This window comes from Eupeodes corollae, chromosome 2 (genome assembly GCF_945859685.1).
Source record: "Eupeodes corollae chromosome 2, idEupCoro1.1, whole genome shotgun sequence".
NCBI lineage: Eukaryota > Metazoa > Arthropoda > Insecta > Diptera > Syrphidae > Eupeodes > Eupeodes corollae.
Window position 1 is genome coordinate 47,494,657 of NC_079148.1, and position 18,984 is coordinate 47,513,640.

General features: G+C 32.2%; 1 protein-coding gene across 1 annotated transcript; it reads right to left on the minus strand.

Annotated features, from left to right (window-relative positions):
* Positions 1–243: 243 nt before the first annotated feature.
* Positions 244–18,975, minus strand: LOC129946453 (calaxin). Its single transcript, XM_056056636.1, has 5 exons — positions 18,901–18,975; positions 8,353–8,665; positions 8,045–8,168; positions 506–865; positions 244–436 (listed from the first exon to the last, which is right to left on the minus strand). The coding sequence occupies exons 2-5, from the start codon at positions 8,652–8,654 to the stop codon at positions 317–319; spliced, it is 906 nt and encodes a 301-aa protein (XP_055912611.1). The 5' UTR covers positions 8,655–8,665; positions 18,901–18,975; the 3' UTR covers positions 244–316.
* Between the last annotated feature and the right edge of the window lie 9 nt (positions 18,976–18,984).

Here is an 18,984-nt window from a genome sequence, read left to right on the forward strand (position 1 = left end):
AGAACTTTGAGAGAGGTTCCTGGTAACTCGGTCGGAAAAGGATTTGGCGATCTCTGGCGATTGTAGTCGTTCGACGTTGTACCTTCTCCCAGCACCTCCCTGTTTTGCCTTGGGTCTGGAAACCCAATAAAGTATTAGAAATTTTAAATAATTTCGTGATTTTATTAAATTATTTTTTCCCTAGTATGATTTTACTTACAATAAATGTTTTGTATGCGTTAACATATTATAAATATACATATGTAGGTGCTGAAAGTTTTTCTTTCAGAATTTTTAACAATTTAAAAAGTAAATTTACTAGTATTATAAATTATATTTATATTTGAAGTGTTGAAAAGAATGAAACAATCGCATTTTCTGTGGGAAGGCACTGTCCAAAAGCTTCTATTAATAAAGGTTGAGCATTAATTGTTGCTAAAAAATCATCGAAAGAAACCTATTTGAAATGATAAAAGAAAGATAAATACTAAAATTGTTATAAGAATTTAAATATTTTCATATTTACTTTTCCATCTTTATCTACATCAAACTTTCGCAAAACTATTTCTACTAAATCTTTAACACCTTCATCTGGATCTTCATCTTGGGGTTGTTTAATTAAACAATTTTTCAATAACGTAAACATTTCATCTTTTGTGATAAATCCATCAGCATTTAAATCGTAAACTCTAAAGCAAAAGGCTGCTTTCTCTGCTTTGTTGCCACGAAGAAAAACTGACAATCCGGTTAACCATCCTTCTAAGCGAAGCGGAAGTCCTTCGTGTGTCTTATCCCAACTACAGAATATTCTTTCCATTAAGATTTCTTCCGTTACAATATCAAATGTACTGTGTAAAAGCTCACGAAATATTATCCTGTCGATGCCCTGTAAGAATTTAAAGTTACTTAATACAAAATAAAAGTTAGTAAACAATAAGTAAGAAAAAGAGAAAGTTCAAGACTCTCTGAATTTTCACGATAATATTAAAAACTACTGAACGGATTTTCATGCTGTTTTTATCTTTAAAGAGAGAGTTTTTTGGAGTTTAAGTGTTTATTTTGTTATGGTTTTGTGGAAATTGGTTTAAATATGACTATAATTGACTCGAAATTATTGAAGTTTTTGTATCTTACTGTATTTTACCTACCAATTCTAAGTCCTAAAACTTATCACATATAATGTTATGTTTTCAGAAACTATTAAGACGTATACAGTATTATTTAATTCATATTAAATAAGTTTGTTACTTTAAGTACTTAATACACATTGTAATAGCAATTTGCAAAAGACAGTTTAAATTAATATCTATAGCCACGCAAATAGGAAGTTGGCACGCAAGTTAATAAAATAGACACACTTTCGAAATGAATAATGAAAGTAAGTTATTGTATTATATATAATTATTCTTATTAAAGTAAACTAATTATAGGTTTAGAAAGATAGGGTTTAAGGTCAAAATAATAATTTCAAGCTATTTTCTGATTGGTTTCGATGCCGTGGTTAACCTTGAATAGCGTGTCCAAAGTTGATCAAAATCAACTTAGCCACGGAATTATTTTATTTGAACTTAAGGCTCTTCGTTTTCCACCATTTTTCTTAGCTTAGATTAAATCATACCTTGAAAACAGATCCTACTAGGTAAAATTTAGAAATTGTCATTCTAAACCTTTTGTTACTCAATCTGGTGTTCCTCAGGGAAGCCATCTTGGTCCTTTTCTGTTTATCCTGTTTATTAAAGATGTATCGTCATGTCTACGCTCAAGTGAACTTCTCATTTTTGCTGACGATATGAAGATTTTCAAAATAAAAAAGTCCACCCATGATCGTATTCTTTTAAAAGCCATTGCTAGTTTCACATTTTGGTGTGGGAAAAATAGCCTTTCACTCAACCCTTTAAAATTCCAGACGATAACTTTTACTAAAAAACTAATCAGTAACGTATTTGACTTCTGTATATCGCAGCAAAAACCCTGTCGCGTCTCCACATTTAAAGATTTAGGTGGTCATTTCTGTTCCAACTTAGAGTTTCCTCATCACATTCATTTTAATGATAATAAGGCAAGTTCAATGCTTGGTTTTATAAAAAGCTGGGCAAAGGAGTTCAATGATCCCTATGTTACTCTTTCTTTGTATAGGTAATTGCCATGTTCGTCCTCATCTTGAATATGCTTCGCAGGTATGCACTCCCTATTACGAAATTCTTAAAAAACGTATTGAATCAATTCAACATAATTTCATTCGCTTTGCCCTAAAGGGTCTTCCTTGGGATGATCCATATGATCTGCCTCCCTATGAACATCGTATTCTACTTCTTCAAATGCAATCTCTCCATTAAAGCGTGCTAATATTGACTTAGTATTTTTTCATCAACTCATTAAAGGTGAAATTGATGCAACTTATTTGCTAAATTGATGCAACTTATTTGCTAAATGAAATAAAAATCAATTAAAAAATTCAAATAAAAGTTTTGAGCTTTTTTAAATGAACTAATGAAAAACTTCTTTTAAATAATGTTTAATTAATGAAACTTCCAAGGTGTTTTAAATTATTTGTATGAACTAAGAATCAAACGATTCTTCAAAATTATTCAATGTGAAAGGTTGTTTTTGAGCTGTACGAAAACCGTTAAACTTCTAACAAAAACCTACTGCCAAAAATGAAAGGTGGTTAAAAGGTTTAAAGAACCAAAAATAGTCATACAAATGTTAAAGGTGAATGGGTGTTTTCGATTAGTTCTAATTTATTTATTTAATGCTAATAAACATCTCGGGTTAGGAAGTGAAGAAAGAAATTGTTTTTGTTTTATTAAGCCTGCGAGAGTCTTTTTTATCCACTTTCAGTTTTTGCTTACAACAAATATGACTACTTATTTGTTATTTTTCAGATGAATCTGAAAATTGAAAAACTGGATCTTAATCTTAAAAAAAATATTCTTTAGCAATAACAAGTATACGAAGTTAGATTCCATTTATAATACCACGATAGATTGTAGTGGTAAAAGAAATGTGAAGTGAGAATGAGAAGTTTCATAAGAAACATGCATGAAACTTCACAGTAGACAACCTCTTGAATCTAGACATGATCGTATACGAACATGCTTAAAAATTTAAAAAACTGGAACAGCTTTATCACGAAAATCGCCCAGCTTCATGGGACTGTAATATATTATCGGAGTTACTGCAAACAGAAACAAGAGTAAAACAAGGCTGCCACCTTAGTACATTCCTTTTCTCTCTCTTCTTGGATGACGCGGAAACTAAAATCAAAGTTTTGATATATGCGGATAACTTAGTAATATATTCCGAAACGGACCTGGACTTATCGAATGGAATAAGAAAAAGTAAAACAATATAAATATCCTGTCGTCCTGCTAACTTCCCAATTTTCCTTTACTTGAAGGAAAAGCTGAGAGAGGCAAAACGACCATTAACATAACCTGGCGTATAAGTGCCGAATATGTCAGCGGTTCAGGATTCCATATCACGCCAAACTATATACTACACTCGGAGACCGGATTACACCTAAAAGATCGGCTAAATTTAATATTGCTTTGAAGTGGCCAATATATGAACTACCGCGGTTCAGAATTCCAACAAACACCCCAAACTATATACTACACACGAAGACCAAATTACACCCTGAAGCTTCTTCTTGACTACATGAAGACGGTGATGAACCAATAAACAGATCGGCTAAATTTAATATTGCATCGCAGTGGTCAATATATGAACTCCTTTAAAAAGTTGAGCCAGCCCATTTTGCCAGATTCCACTACCAAATTCAAGAAAGCCAAAGGAGATTGACGTACAAGTACCTCTAACATGACCTGGAACTAAGGTGATCTATGTATGTGAAGATATGATCTCGACAAACTGTGAACTAGAGGAAAACTCTTGGCTTTAAACTTTACAAGCCATACGAAACAAACTCAGAATCAACATGCATCCTATGCAACCTCATTCATATAGACGACACGCAACATTTCATCATCGCAATATGATAATAAATTGAAAACAATAAGAATACAAGTCTGGGGAAACCCTATGCTACAAAGGGACGAACTTATCCAAATATTAAATGGATAAAACTGGAACTTTCCCAACCACTATATCAAAATTGCACTTAAGTACAGACAACATAAAATAAACGAAGACTTTCAATACAAAACGTAACGTAATCTAATTTAAAATGAAAACTCTTTTTCGGCTGTATAATAATACTGGTCAACAAAATTTTAACTTTTTTTTGCCACACGGGCTTTTTTGATATTTTTTGCTTTAGTTGGTGATCATTAGTAAAAATAAAAAGTTAAAAAAAATTTGTTGGCCAAATAGTAGGGGAGCCTAAGAAGGGATTCTGGGATTTACTACAGCGCGGCAGATTAATATACAGGGAGGTACCTAGTACCCCATTGAATACCTCCACCAAGTATTAGCCCCGTATATGTGGCCGCACGTCAAGGATAAAGGATCAGATTAGTAAAAAAATAATGATCATCTGAAATTCTCGAGCGCGTAAGATTAAGGTAAGGTAATTTAGTTATATGCTAAAAAGTGTATATTCCACTAATCTGACAATTTTCGACTGACGATAAAAAGTAGGCGGGTTACAAACTTGTAAAAAAAACGTCATCTTGACTTTCTCGAGTGTGGCTAATTATTTTTTATTTTGAAGGTAATAAATCAACATTCACAAATAATATATAATCTGACGATTTCCGTTTCCGTTAGCCGAAGTGAGGGAAGGGGCAATTTAAAAAAATTATTATTAAAATAGAAAAAAATAATTAAAAAATAACGGTAATACTTACAATTACGGTTTATACTTTTTTTTAAAGCGAACATGCTGTTTTATTAGCCAGTTTTTAATTTAAGTCAGAACTAATTTGAAAAATTTAATTTTAAACTCAAAATTTTAGTAAGAAAAGTTAAAAAAAGGGTTAAAGTGTAATTTTTTAATACTTCAAGATTATCTACCATTGTTTTTATTTCAGAATTTATTGCTTTTAATTGTTTTTAATCAAAAACTGAAAACTAGATGATTTTATGTCTTTCAGTCTTTGAAAAAATTGAAAATAACCACAACTACTATTTTAAATTAATTCCTTTTTTTTTTGCTTGAGTGGAGTTTTGATAGTAATAATAGTAGGTCTGAATGTGGGTGTATGCAACAGTGGGGTGTGTGCGAGTTTGGGTGCTGCCCCCCTTGCAACCCCCCTGCTTGGGCACACTATTGGATTTGGAGTGGGTCCAAGGTGCAGTATGTGCAAGGTGGGGAGGGTGAAAGGCGCGATGGATGCAAGATGGGGTGCATGCAAAGTTTCTTTTGCATTTAAATAAGCTGGATTTAAGAAAAAATAATTTATCTCAAATACCTAAGCAAGGAAAAAATAATAATAATGATAATAAAAAAAAAATCTTTCCATTGTCAGATTAGGTGAATCCCTCAAGATAATCGTCAGATTAAGAGGCAACACGTTTATGGTATATACATGAACCATATATATCAAAATCTGACGCGTTCGAGTATTTCAAAATGGCGATTTTTTTTGCAAGTTCTAATAATGGCCGCGAGTTTGGGTCACATCCAAATCGTCAGATCATTACATACGAGCGTTCTTTTAGGTTCACTTAACATCTCCCATGAAAATCTGACGCGCTCGGTAAATTTTTTTTTTACCGTTTTCAACCCTTACGTACGCCCACCCCCATCATGGAAACGGTCAGATTAACATACGTATATTTTCAAAAATACGTAGAACATGGATGCTGTTAATATCTGAAGCACTCGAGTATGTCCATGCAACTGTTTTTTTTTAACATTTTTGAAAACTTATAGCCGCTCCCCCCACCGATGAAAGTGTATATATGATATAACATTTTTTTGTTCTTATCATCTAAGCTTCGCAATCCAATAGGTCTCTTTGACGCTCGAGTAAATCCCGATTTAGCATCCTGGGCTCCCCTACTAAAAGATTTTATTTTATTGAGTAATTTAAAATATTGCGAAATAACACAGATCTTGTTAATCAAAACGGATTTTTTTTTATAAATTACTTAATAAATCTTAGATTTTCTTCCATGTTTCGCTTCTTGTAGGTCCCTTTCAATTGCCCAGCAGTAATCCGCTAACATATTTGGGTCCCATTTGCCCTAGTACCGCTTTTCCATATTCAAAATGTGTTGATGGAACGTCTCACAGTGCTCGTCGCTGACAGGCACTAAATTGTCAGGAAAAAAATCCAGAAGGGAGTATAAAAAGTGGATCTTAAGTGACATGTTGCAACCCAAAGCTTCATATGTCATTAACAGCTGGCTAACCAACTCCCTGTAGCTGTCACTCTTGTGGTTACCCAACAAATTTGCAACAACATTTTTAAAAGCCTTCAATGCAGATTTTTCTAAATCGCTTAGTTCTTAGACGAGATCCTAATAGTTCTGATTGTTTTTTGGTCAAATTTAGATTCCGAACTAAATCATTTAAGTCTCCTTGAGTTATGAAATGTGGCACGTTTGCAATTCCTTTAAACTGAAAGTCATTGTCCTCGTCAACACATTTATCTGAAGTGGACGGGTGTGAATGGTCATTCTCATCAGACGTAGTTGCAACTAGTAATAGTTCTGGCAATTTTTTACAATTAGAGACTGGTCTTCTAGCCGAAGATAATTTAGGGTAAATAACAGTATTTTTGTTCTTGTATTTTATACCGTTTATGTCAGTGAGACAAAAATAGCAATCCGAAACGTGATCTCGCTGTTCAGTCAATATCATGGGTACTGCAAACGGCATAGGTCGTGCGCCTTTCTTCCAGTAGGTTGAGTTTTTCACACACGTTATGCAACAGACATAACGAGCCCAGGATTTGTCTTGATGGGTGACAGAAAAACCAAAACATTGGTGATAACACTCCAACACAAGATTCGTAAAGTTTCGTTTTTGTTTTTTGAATGTGAGTTCTCCGCAAACATAACATAAATAGAGAGGATCATTGTTACACTTCCTCGACATGTTCACAGGGTTAATAACAAAAAAATGCTAAAACAAAAAGGTGTTAAAATTCAACCAGAAATATTTTTAAAACGGTTTACTTGGAAGCGCTTCTGTTAATTTGCTTCGTAGTACAAGTTTTGAGTTATACAGTATCACAGCAAAACTGAGGCTAATTGACACTTGACAATTGGGATTTAATAATGCGACTAGATTGACAAAACAAAATTAGCTATCAAAGTTTGTGTGACAAAACCAGTGTTGACCAGTGTAATTAAGAGGGTACCCATCACTAATTTTAAGTTTATTAAAGATTTCTTTTTTTTAACATATAATTTCACAACTATGTATGTAATAGGTAAGTTTTTAAAATAGAAATAAAGACGAATTAGTAAATGTCACTTACTAAAGTTTAACTTAAGTAACGACTTTAAGGACACAAAAGTTCAATATACTATTTATTAAAAAGTACAAGCCTCCCTTTTTAAACAGGGCTTATAGTTCAACTTATTACCTAGGAAAACCAATTATTTATTTAGTCGAGTTCTGGCCGGAAAAAGTATACTAAATAAACAATTTGTTTGTCAAGATGGGTTAACCTATTTTGAGAATGACCCCAAATTGATTAAAATCAGATAATTAAAAAAGTATAGAAACAAAATTACATTAAATTTCAAAGGTGTCATTAGAAATTTGTTTTAGCCCTATCATGAATTCCATCGCAATCGAAAACTTTTACGAAGATCGAAAAACGAAACCGATTACGTTAGTAGTGGAAAATCTCATACAATTTTGCATTTCGAACGGATTTCGTGATACGGTTTTTCGAAACTCGTCAACAAAATTGTGATAGGCCTAATTTTTTTTGTTTTGTTTTCAAAACTTCTTTTGAAAGCCCGCGTTCAAAATGTCAGAGTAACGTACTTTTATTCTAAAGGTTTACAGAAACAGATGAATTTGTTAAATTAAAAGTATTTGTTTAAAAAAAACGTCTTTTCCAGGAAGCACGGTTATGTTTTCAATTTTAATTGGACAATTTTAAATTATTGCAGTATGCAAAACTAAAGAAATACTCACCTCGACAGTGGAGTGGGGCTTAGCAATAACAGAACTTGAAGAATTAGCAGCTAGGGCTTTCGCTGCATATTGGCAGTTTGAGACCAACTTTCTGTAGATTCTATAGAGCGCATCAATTTCGTCCCTAAGAATAAAAAAGGTTTCATTAAATCGATGTATTACTAATTACTGGCCTAAGGCATAAAATTCAGAAAAATTATTTAGTTCGGGAGTTTCGTTCTAAGCTTCTAGTTTTCTAAATAATTAATGATATCAGCAATGTTCTTTTTCAAAATGAAGATGATTCAGTTACATATTGGTATACTCACTTTGAAAACCTAGTTTTTCTTCTCAAACTTTCCAGCAGCTTTGGATTTGATTTACCGTTCAATTCCATTTTACCTGTCCGCTTCCTTGTGGAGCCTGAAGTGTTCCTCGACTGATGACTATTTCTCTTGCCACTAGCCAAAAAAATCGAAATGCTTCTTAGAATTGTTTTGTTAGCTTGAAGTGAATGCGGTGAAGGTTGTTGTTCTTGTTGTTGCTGTGTTGCCTTGCCACGAGTGGTAATTGGAGTTGAAACACTTTTGGCGCGAGCGCCAACCGCCGCCGCCGTCACCTTTGATTTCATGTTTCTTTGTGCTAAACCATAAAAAAAGAAAAAAAAAAACAACAAAATAAATGAGAACCTTAAATCCAAAAACCATCACTTAATGTATCTACTATATTATTGCATTCATATAGATTGTGGGAAATCAAATATACAAGGTCCTTCGGAAATGGGTCGCCTGGTTGTGGTGTTTGTTCCTTCGAATAGACAGTTTAATCAGCTTGTTATGGAAAAGAAATGGCATATTTAACGCAATAAGTCACGCAAATGTGAAACAATATCAAAGGTAGTAGTTCATAGCAAAGGTTCTTGCTCCTGCAAGGATTGTGGAGGATTGTATTGAAATTCAAAAGAAAGCAGATGTTATTGCTTGAATCGTATCCATCAGATAATATAGTTTGTAATTTATGTTGTGCATGAAGTAGGTAGGTACTACGTAATGTAGGTACCTGGCATTTTATTAGATACAGATTGTAGTTTAACAAAGTTGGAGTTTTGTGCATGTATGCTTAACAATGTTTCCAACAAAAGAATAACTTGTATCAGTTAGGAACTTCTTTTAGTGAAGTAAAGGTATTCCTAGATTTTTCTTTAAAACAACAAACTTAACAAAGAGTAGATATCTGAAACGTAGGAAATGTGTTTTAACAGAAAAAGAAATGGGGTGGTGTTGTGTTAAAGTCGGATAAATCCTAAAACAGATAATTTTAAACCAGTCTCTTAATCGCACAAAATGCAAAAAGACGCCTAGACTAAAAATTAAAATAATAGGCGTGTACCATCAACTGAGCGCTCAGTGAGCGCTCAATGTCAGATTGGCGGAGGCAGAATCGTTTTGTGGGACAAGAATCTCCGTACAAACATAAGCTATCAAAAACATATGTACATATGTTGTCAATTGTAGTTTTTGATGTGAATTTATTATTTTTTTCTATTGATAATTGATAATTCTTTTTTAATTTTGGAAAAAAACTATTAAAATGGATAACAAACAAGAACAAGTTTCGCGTCAAATTTTAAGTAGTTCATCAGATAAAATAAGAAATAAAAAAAGGAATGAGGAGGATGAAAAGATTTTGATGGAACTCCTAATAAGCGATGATAGTGAGGATGTATCGATCAAAAGATATTGCACCCCGTTGACCTCAAAAATTTGCTGAACTTCTTCACTCATGTTAATCAATTTATAAAAATGTTTAAATTTTATTTCTTTTCTTAAAAATTATTTAAATTAAAAATTATAAAATGAGACAAATAGCAACTAAACAGCTGTTTTGGGTTGAGAAAGCAAATTGAGAAATGAATCCATGAAATTTTTGTCTCAGAAATCTCAGTGAACAGCTGAGATTTTTTGTCTCACTTAAAAAATATTTGAGCGCTCGGAGCGCTCAGTTGATGGTACACGTCAATGTGTCTTATTAACTTCACAAAAAAGTGATTGCAATCGTTATAACTGTCAAAATAAAAATGTTGACAATTCTCGACGTTTCAAGGTTTCCTGTATGTATGTGCGTGTGTGTGTAGCTTCGTACCTTTTTTCATCAGCCATATATAAACCAGACAAATCGGATTTTTGTCCAAAGGCATAATTGGGCCATTTTTCTTCGAAAATGTGCAACGTGTGGCCGTTATAGTCAATGGCGATCGTTATCGGGCCATGTTGAACGAATTTTTGTTCAATTGAAGAGGAGGATATTGGCAACATTTGATTTCAATAGGACGGCGCTACGTGCCACACAGCCGAAGCAGCACTGTTTTGCACGCATTTTCAAAAAAAAAGTTATTTGGCGGACCCTATATTTGAAATTAATAAATAAGGTGGCACAACAGTTTGTTGGGAACTACAGCTTAGTGACTTACAATTATCAACCATTCCTGTGTGCGAATCATTTCAGAATGGAGGGGGCCCACAGTTACCTTGCAAGACGCAGTACCAGCAAAGGCATAGATTGAACCCAACACCTCTGGCATGACAGTCCAACGCACCTACCATCACGCCACGGCTACTACGTTGTTAATATTAAATATCCTGCCAAAAATAATTCTCGAAGTTGGTCAAAAATGATTTTCGACTCAAATCCAGTTGTCCTTTCTTTCTAGAAAAATTAAAACCTACATATGTACATTGGCAAAATTTGTATTATGAATGAAATGACTACGTGACAAAAAAATACGGTTGTTAACAATAACTTAGTTTTTTCGAAGAAATCTATTTTTCGGAAGAAAGGCGAAAAAATGGCAGGTTGTATCAGTGTGGGTCGCACTCCAGCTTAAGATTGAAAACGTCATCCCCAATAAATTTATATTTATAAGCCACCGCAACGCGCTGTTATTGTGCAGAATTACATTAAAATGAATATTTGGGTTCTAATGCAGTCTAGTTTTTGCGGTTGATAGTTAATATATTTTTTTGTATATACAGTCAAACTTCTTTATAACGAATCTTCAAGGGAACAAAAAATTGTTCGTTATAAAGAAGTTTTATAAAAAATCGTTATATAGGAAAATTTTTTTTAACACTGTTCTTTTATTTTTTCAAAAAAAGTATACAAAAAACTCATTTCAAAAAATGTATGTCTTTCTATTTTTTAATTGAAAACATATCAATTTTTATTGAACATGAACAGTTCTGATTTTTGTTTTATTATAAAAATCTTCTAATTTGGTACGGTGAAAATATGCATTATCTGAGGTTTCATCTCTTGTTTCAATAAAACTTCGAATATAATCAAATGCAGCTCATTCATTCTTTAAAATTGTCGACAATTATCCAATTATTAATCCCAACTCAAACAATTGACATGTTGATGTGTGTAACATTACCTGTAGTAATAGTCTTGAGTGAGATTTGGGTATACGATTTTAAACTTAGTCTATATAATATACCGGGATACTCTTTATTTGCCAATTGTAATAACTCATATTCTGCTGGAGGTGTAGCTGTGCATGTTAAGGATGGTTTTATGTGCAATTGTTCGAAATTAAATCTAACTAGCGCTGACTCAATGAATCTAACGATTGTGTTCGATAATTTTAACTATACTATACTGTATAGATTACATGGTTCTAATAAAAAAAAACACATTGACGAATTTAGCAATATTCTTAAAACAATAAAGGCAAACAATTTAATTCTTTTGGGAGATATTAATATTGATATACTCAATGACTTAGATATTGATTCCGAAAACTATTTGTTTACAATGGCTTCCAATGGTCTTAAGAGTCTTATTAACGAACCTACCCGCGTGACCGATTCAACTGAAAGTTGCATTGATCACATATTTTTAAGATCTCATAAGAATAATAAAAACTTATTTAGTGGTAGTGTCTATGATTTTAAGCTTACTGATCACAGAATGACTGTGCCTACTTATCATAGTGTTCATTTAAGTTCTGAGAAACTGAAACCCACAGCTAATCAAACGAAATATAAAATTGATTTTGAATAATTAAAGGAATGCTTGAAATACGAATTCTGGGATCAAGTTTATTTAGAAAGTGACCCTTCCATTGCATTTGATCAGTTTATAAATATTTTACAAAACCACATAAAATCATGTTCCTTTGTATCTAGGCAAAAGTTCAGTATCCAAAAATTTTTGAAACCTTGGATGAATTCTTATCTTCTTAATCAAATTAAAAAGAAGAAAAAAATTAACATGAAATGTAAGAAACATCCTAAAAATAAAAAACTTAAAAAACATTATGCAAAACTGTTTCTGAAAAGATAGAGGATACTCGTAATATCCTCTGATGGCAATTTACGAGAAGAATGGAGAGTAGTTGATAAAATTTTAGGGACTGAAAGAAATCGGATTGAAATTGCTAAAATAGAAGTTGGCGAAGTAACAATATCAGATTATTGCATTATTTCTAATAAATTTAACGATTATTTCACAGAAATATCTGAAAACCTTAAACCTGCAACCGACAGCTGCAATACCTGCAATTGCTCAAATTCTTCAGATTTCGAAGATATCCAAGTTAACAGCTTTGTTTTTGAAGGGATAACTTCGAGATAAATCTATAATGTAATTTTGGGCTTAAGAAATACAAATTCTTGCACGACTGATGGTGTATCAAGTGTATTTTTGAAACATATTGCCTTCTACGTAGTAGACGTCTTGTGTTTCTTATTCAACCAAAGTTTGGTTTCAGAAAAGGTATGTCAACGGAAGATGCCATATTGAGGGTTTGTAGCCAACTGTATGCTATAGTCTTAACTATAATAAAGCAACCATGGGTCTGTTTATTGATATGTCAAAGGCATTTGACATGGTGGATCATGATCTATTGCTTCATAAATTATACAATGCTGGTTTTCGAGGTCATATTTTTCGGTGGCTTCAATCTTATTTAAAAGACAGAAAGCAGAAAGCAGGTAAATGTCAATGGAATTTTAATCAAAACCTTTAAGAAATGGTGTACCACAGGGTTCTGTACTTGGCCCATTGTGTTTCCTTATATACATCAATTCTCTCTTTAAACTAAAACTTAATGGTATTCCTACTGCTTTTGCTGACGATATCGCATTTACGTATGAATGTACAAACTTATTTGAATGTGTTGTTAATATTGAGGAAGATCTTGAAATCTTAAGATTGTGGTTTACCTCACATAAATTAATCATTAGTGAAAAAACTAAACTAATTTCTTTTAAATTATCCGGAAATAGCTTAGAAGAATATAACCTCTGTTTTCATGCCTACGACTATAATCGATTTGCATTACCTATTCACAATTGTGGTTGAACAAATTTTAAATCTAGCTTGCAGTGGTCTGAAAAATGTTTCAAAATTGAATCAGTAGATCACTTCAAATACCTTGGCGTTGCGATCGATTATAATCTAAATTGGAAAGTTCATATCCAAACGTTAAAAACATACATGATGTTGGTCCCACGTAAAATGTATCTCTTAAAAGAGTTTTGTTCTCGAAAAGTACTTACTTGAATTTATTATGGCCTTGCTCATTCGAAGTTGCAATACGGGATCACTTGTTGGGGTGGTTCGTATGCTAACTCTCTTCTACCTTTACTGATAGCTCAGAAGCACTTAATTAGAATTATTAACAAAAAGAATCGGTTAGCTGAAAGTTTGCCTTTATTTAAAGATTTGTGAATTCTTTCAATGAGACATTTATACGTATTTAAAGTGCTAACAGAGTTTTTTAAACAAAGCGGTAACATTCCGAGTAGGAGTTCTCAAATGTATAATTTGCGGATAAATAATTTGAGATTAGTAAATGTTCCAATTGCTCATAAAACTCATTTTTCACATTTTTATACATACACAGCTCCATATCTTTTTAATAAATTGCCTTTATGTATCAGAGAGACTCTTTGTTTTACTTCTTTTATTAAAAAAGTCAAAGACTGGTTATTCACTCTGAATTACAATTGTATTGAATCTTTTATCTAAATATTAGCTATTTTTCTTTTCTTTAAATTGTTAATGTAGGCCATGAACTTCTACGTATATAAATTTGTATTCATTATTTTGCTGAAAACATTTTCATAATTGTAAAATACATTTTTTTTTCTTTATTTTTTCTTCATTATATCATTAAACTTTGTAAACACTGATTGTCACCCCACATCAGATATTATTTGAATTATAAATAAAGCATTTGATGTTTCATTCACCACTAACTTCCAAAGTTACAGAATGAACACTATTATTCTATATATATTTCTATCATATAAACTTTTGTAAAATAGTTTTTAAGTATTAAATAAATAAATAAATCTAAGTCTAAATCTAAAATTTCTATTACACACCCACGCATTCACTTTAAAAAAAATTCTTCCCAAAACGGGGAGTTGAAAATTGCCATTTCGTTATAAAGAAACAACTTTGTTTTCGGGCCACAAAATAAGTTTCTTATAAAGAAAATTTCGCTATAAAGAATTTCGTTATAAAGAACCTTATTCGTATGGGATATTTCTTAAAAGGAAGGGGAACAAAATGAAATTTGCTATAGAGAGAATTACGCTATAAAGAAGTTTGACTGTAATTAACTTACATACAAAGTATTTTTAATAGCTCAGAGACGACAGTTTGAGCATTAGAAAAGGGAGGGAGTTGTTACATAGGAGATGACGATGTACATTTGTTTTGAATTATTAAACATTGTAATGACAGAGTTTGTTATGGCATTGTGCATTCGGATAGTATGGCTAAAGAACGAATATCTGTACTTCACAGCACGAGCGATGTCAAACTCGAGAGTTAACTGATTTGAATTTGAAGGCAAACGTGGACAGTCTTATTCTTAAGCTTAATTTTGACAACAGACAAAGAAAAACGTTAACATAATTGTGATAGTTTGTCTTTGAAATATGATTACCTTCCAATAATATTTGGGGCTTAACTTAATTAATAACATTTTTAGAAAACTTCAGAAGTAAGAAATAATAAAACAAACCTTGTAGCAAAACCTATATACTTTATAGTCAATTACTTAAATCTTTCAGTTCTTTTTTCAAGTACATCTCAATTCTTAGAATACTATGAACCTTAAAAAAAATTGGCCAACCACATTTTACTTATTCATAGGATTGCAGCCTATATATTTAAAAAAAAAACTTAGTCCAGGGACCCTCGAAATCAATGTTGATTATGACAGATTACAATAATAGGGGTTTTCGAAGGGCAAAATAAATCAATTTATTTTTGATTCCCGATCAAATCTGCACTTATAAATGCTTATAGCTACAAATTCGACAGCTCTAGTCCACTCGTTAACATGCTACGAAAAAAAAATCATTTCTTGACGGAAATCTGAATTTTCCCATGAAAAACCTCATTAATATTTTAATATGCCAAATTCATTGTAGCATAAAAGGAAAGTTGTACGATGATGGTAGTGGTTAGGGCATATGACTGTTATGCCAGTCGCTTATACGTTCAGTCGCTTCCTACGCCACCTACAAAGTTTGTTGACAAGTACTTCCTCTTGCGAGAAATTGAAGAATGCTTCAAGTGCTACTTAAATAAGTCGTTCGGATTTGACATAAGAACTGTGGGCCCCTTCATTTACGACATTACTCGTACATAGAAATGTTTGAAAGTTGCAAGTCACCAGGCCTTTGTTATCTACGAGCTGTAGCGCAATCAAATTTTATTTTTATAAACGGAAAGTAGACATAGACACGTAAATACAGTTGTGTTCATAAAAATAGCAGTGCTCTCCAAATAAAACAAAAAGGCCTCCAATATCAACGTTATAAAATATTTCATTAAACTTTTAATAACAAACTAAAATATTTTATTCGTAATAACAGAAAATAAGTATTATCGATTTTTTTACCGTTAGCCTTGTCACAGTAAAAACCGTTTTTTAAATATATGGCTGTTCATAAAAATTGCAGTGCATGACAAAGTATTAGATCTATTACGTACGAAGTAAGAAAAACTGTAATAAGTTATATGAAAGTATACAAATAACGTAAGTTTACAATTAGTACTTTGTTGCATAACCATTGTTTTTTATGATGCACAATGTATCGAGTCCACTAAAACCTGACACCTATCGACTGGTATTACGTTCCACGAATCACGCATTGCTTCCCACGGATAACTTCTTCTGCGCAAACCATGATTTTGACTTTTTTGACGTATGTTTTGGGTCATAATCTTGTTGGTATACCCAAACCAACGGCATTTTCCCTTCAGCATTGGGTAACATAACCTCCTCGAGAATTTTTACATACTCGGTTGCATCCCTTATACCCCAGATGGGATTAATAGGCCCGAGCCCGTTGTATGAAAAGCAAGCCCATATCATAATTTTTCCTCCACAATGCTTCACTGTTTTTCTAGTGTTCCGTGCATCGTATGCTGCATTTTGCGGTCTTCTCACATATTCTCTACGACCCTTGGACCCAAAAAGGACGACTTTGCTTTCATCGCTCCACAGAACATTCCTCCATTTCTCTTTTGCCCAATCTCTATGCGCTTTAACAAACTCCATTCTCTTTGCCACATGCCTTTTCGAATGGTACCTTGCGTGGACTTTGGGCTGGTAACTTCGCTTATAAAACACGTCTTGGTATTGTGACAGCGCTAACAGACAGTTGAAGTCCATTTCTTATTTTGGAAGGGTTCTGTTTTGCTAACTGAACAATTTTTCTTTTAGTTCTCTCAGTAGTCATCTTCTTTGGGCCTCGCGTTTTCGGTTTATTTAGCCATTTTAAGGCGTTACTGGCCATTTCTGCTGAGCAGCCTAGGGTGTCTTAAATATTTTGGTAGGTTTTTCCCTCTAAACGCAATTTTCGAATTTCTTCGGTGCAGTGTCTTGACCGTCCCATTGTTTATTTTTGAGCTAATATTTATTAATTATTTGTATGCTAGTATATTACAAATACTTAAAACTTTAAAAAGTAAAATGTTTACTTACCGAAAAATAACAGAAAAATGAATTTCTAACACTTTTTAATTATAAAATCAAAGACCCTGCTATTTTTATGAACACTATATTCAGAGAATTTGAAACAATGTGTGTTCAAGTCTCTAATATGAAACGAAAGACCGTTAGATGCAAGCATCATGTTGATTTTTTTTGTAAGAATTTCCGTTATTTAAATAATTGACAATCAAAAAAAAATGTGACCAGCACTGCTATTTTTATGAACGCAACTGTATAAACTCTTGGAAATAACTTTTTTGATTATATTTTCATAGTCATATTTTTGTTAATAGCCATTTGTTAAAGATAATAAATAAAATAATTTGCATGAACATATTTATACAGATTCTATTTTAAATAGGCAAACGGAGGTTAGGTTGCAGATACTTTATCATCAAGGAGGTCTTATTCAACATATGTATGTACGTATGTATACACATAATGTATGCATTATGTTGGCATACAAAATCGACAACAGTATGACTCCTTTATATGTCAATATTTAATAAATTTGATATCAATATTAACATAATATTAAAGGACTTATAGTTTTGTTTATATCTATCAAATAACAATCGATTTGAAACAAAAATTGAAGGCTATCGTGCGTGACATAATAAATCACACGTACATAGGTTCTGAGTCGTCTTGATCTAAATAGGACTCAAGCCCATTTTATTTAAAAATAAAAAACCCGTGGGTTACACATGAGAAAGCAAAAGTAACTAAAAATTTAAAGTTTTTAGGGGTGGAGGACACAAAAAAGGGAGTTGGTTTGAGATTTTAAAGATTTGTTTTATTATATTTTATTATTTTAACTGCAATTGATAATAAAATAAATATCTGACAGCCGTCTTTCCTCATGCGAAAAGTACAACAATTGTATATTGCGCAAACTAGTATCGCCTAGTAAAAGCGACTTGACACTTATTTGATTCAAAAGATGTACCATTTTAATGTAATAGATATGTAACCATCACCATAAATATGTTCCAATTCAACCGTTTAGACTTTCCAGCTGATTTAAGCATTAATAATAATTTTCCTACATACTTTCAAAAACTAATAATGATTATTCTTAAACCAAACAAATAATTTAAGACAAATCCTTCTTCATTCGATGGCAAGAAAAAATCAATTTATGGATTGAAATATCAATTTACCAATCGAAAATGACAAAGCGAAATCTAAGTCTAGTCCATGGCCCCTTTTATGGTGGGATTTGATTGGTTTCGTTTATATGCATTAACGTATTTTACAATCTGTGTAATTTACTACTTTAGATTTTTGTAGTGAGTAAACATCCAGCCGTTTTAGAATGTTTCAAATATTTAAAAGCAAGCAAAAGAAGAAATTCCTTTCAGACAGCTAATCTTTCTTGCCAAACAACTTAATTATGTTACACTCAATGTTTGCACATCACTCCTGAATCCTAAACAAAAACGGAATACATCAAATATTTATCAGCCAAGAACTACAAAAATTAATTCATTTTGGTTCAAATCATTTAACAATGAAAATTCAAAAAGCTACATACATGGATGTTCACAGATAACCTATGTTTGCGTTTTCTTCATTATTTTTACTTTAAAAACTGTTTACACGCACCGAGTTTTCTTATTTTATTTTTTTGTATCCAAAACACATCATGCATATCCTAGATAACAAAAAAATATTTGCCTAGCTTATGGAATTCACATGAAGATGTCATTAAAAATGCTTTTTCCTTATTCTTTCACACACGTTGTTATAGTTTGTTAATTTATAAGGAAGAAACCAATTTAACTTTATTGACAAACAAGCATTTTCGATGTTAAAAGAAGTTGTATGGCTTTGACTTTTAATAAATTATTACCTGAGTAAATTTCTTTGTTGAAAATGTTAAATTCACACAAAATTAAAAGAAGGAGATATTGCAAAAAAAACTTGAGAAAACACA

What these genes read in the sequence shown, in the direction of transcription:
- LOC129946453 (XM_056056636.1), bottom strand. Translation starts at nt 8,654, where the DNA reads ATGAAATCAAAGGTGACGGCGGCGGCGGTTGGCGCTCGCGCCAAAAGT. An exon ending in AGCCCCACTCCACTGTCGAG is followed by an intron (nt 866 to 8,044) that starts GTGAGTATTTCT and finishes AAATTCTTACAG; the next exon opens with GGCATCGACAGGATAATATT. An exon ending in ATGTAGATAAAGATGGAAAA is followed by an intron (nt 437 to 505) that starts GTAAATATGAAA and finishes CATTTCAAATAG; the next exon opens with GTTTCTTTCGATGATTTTTT.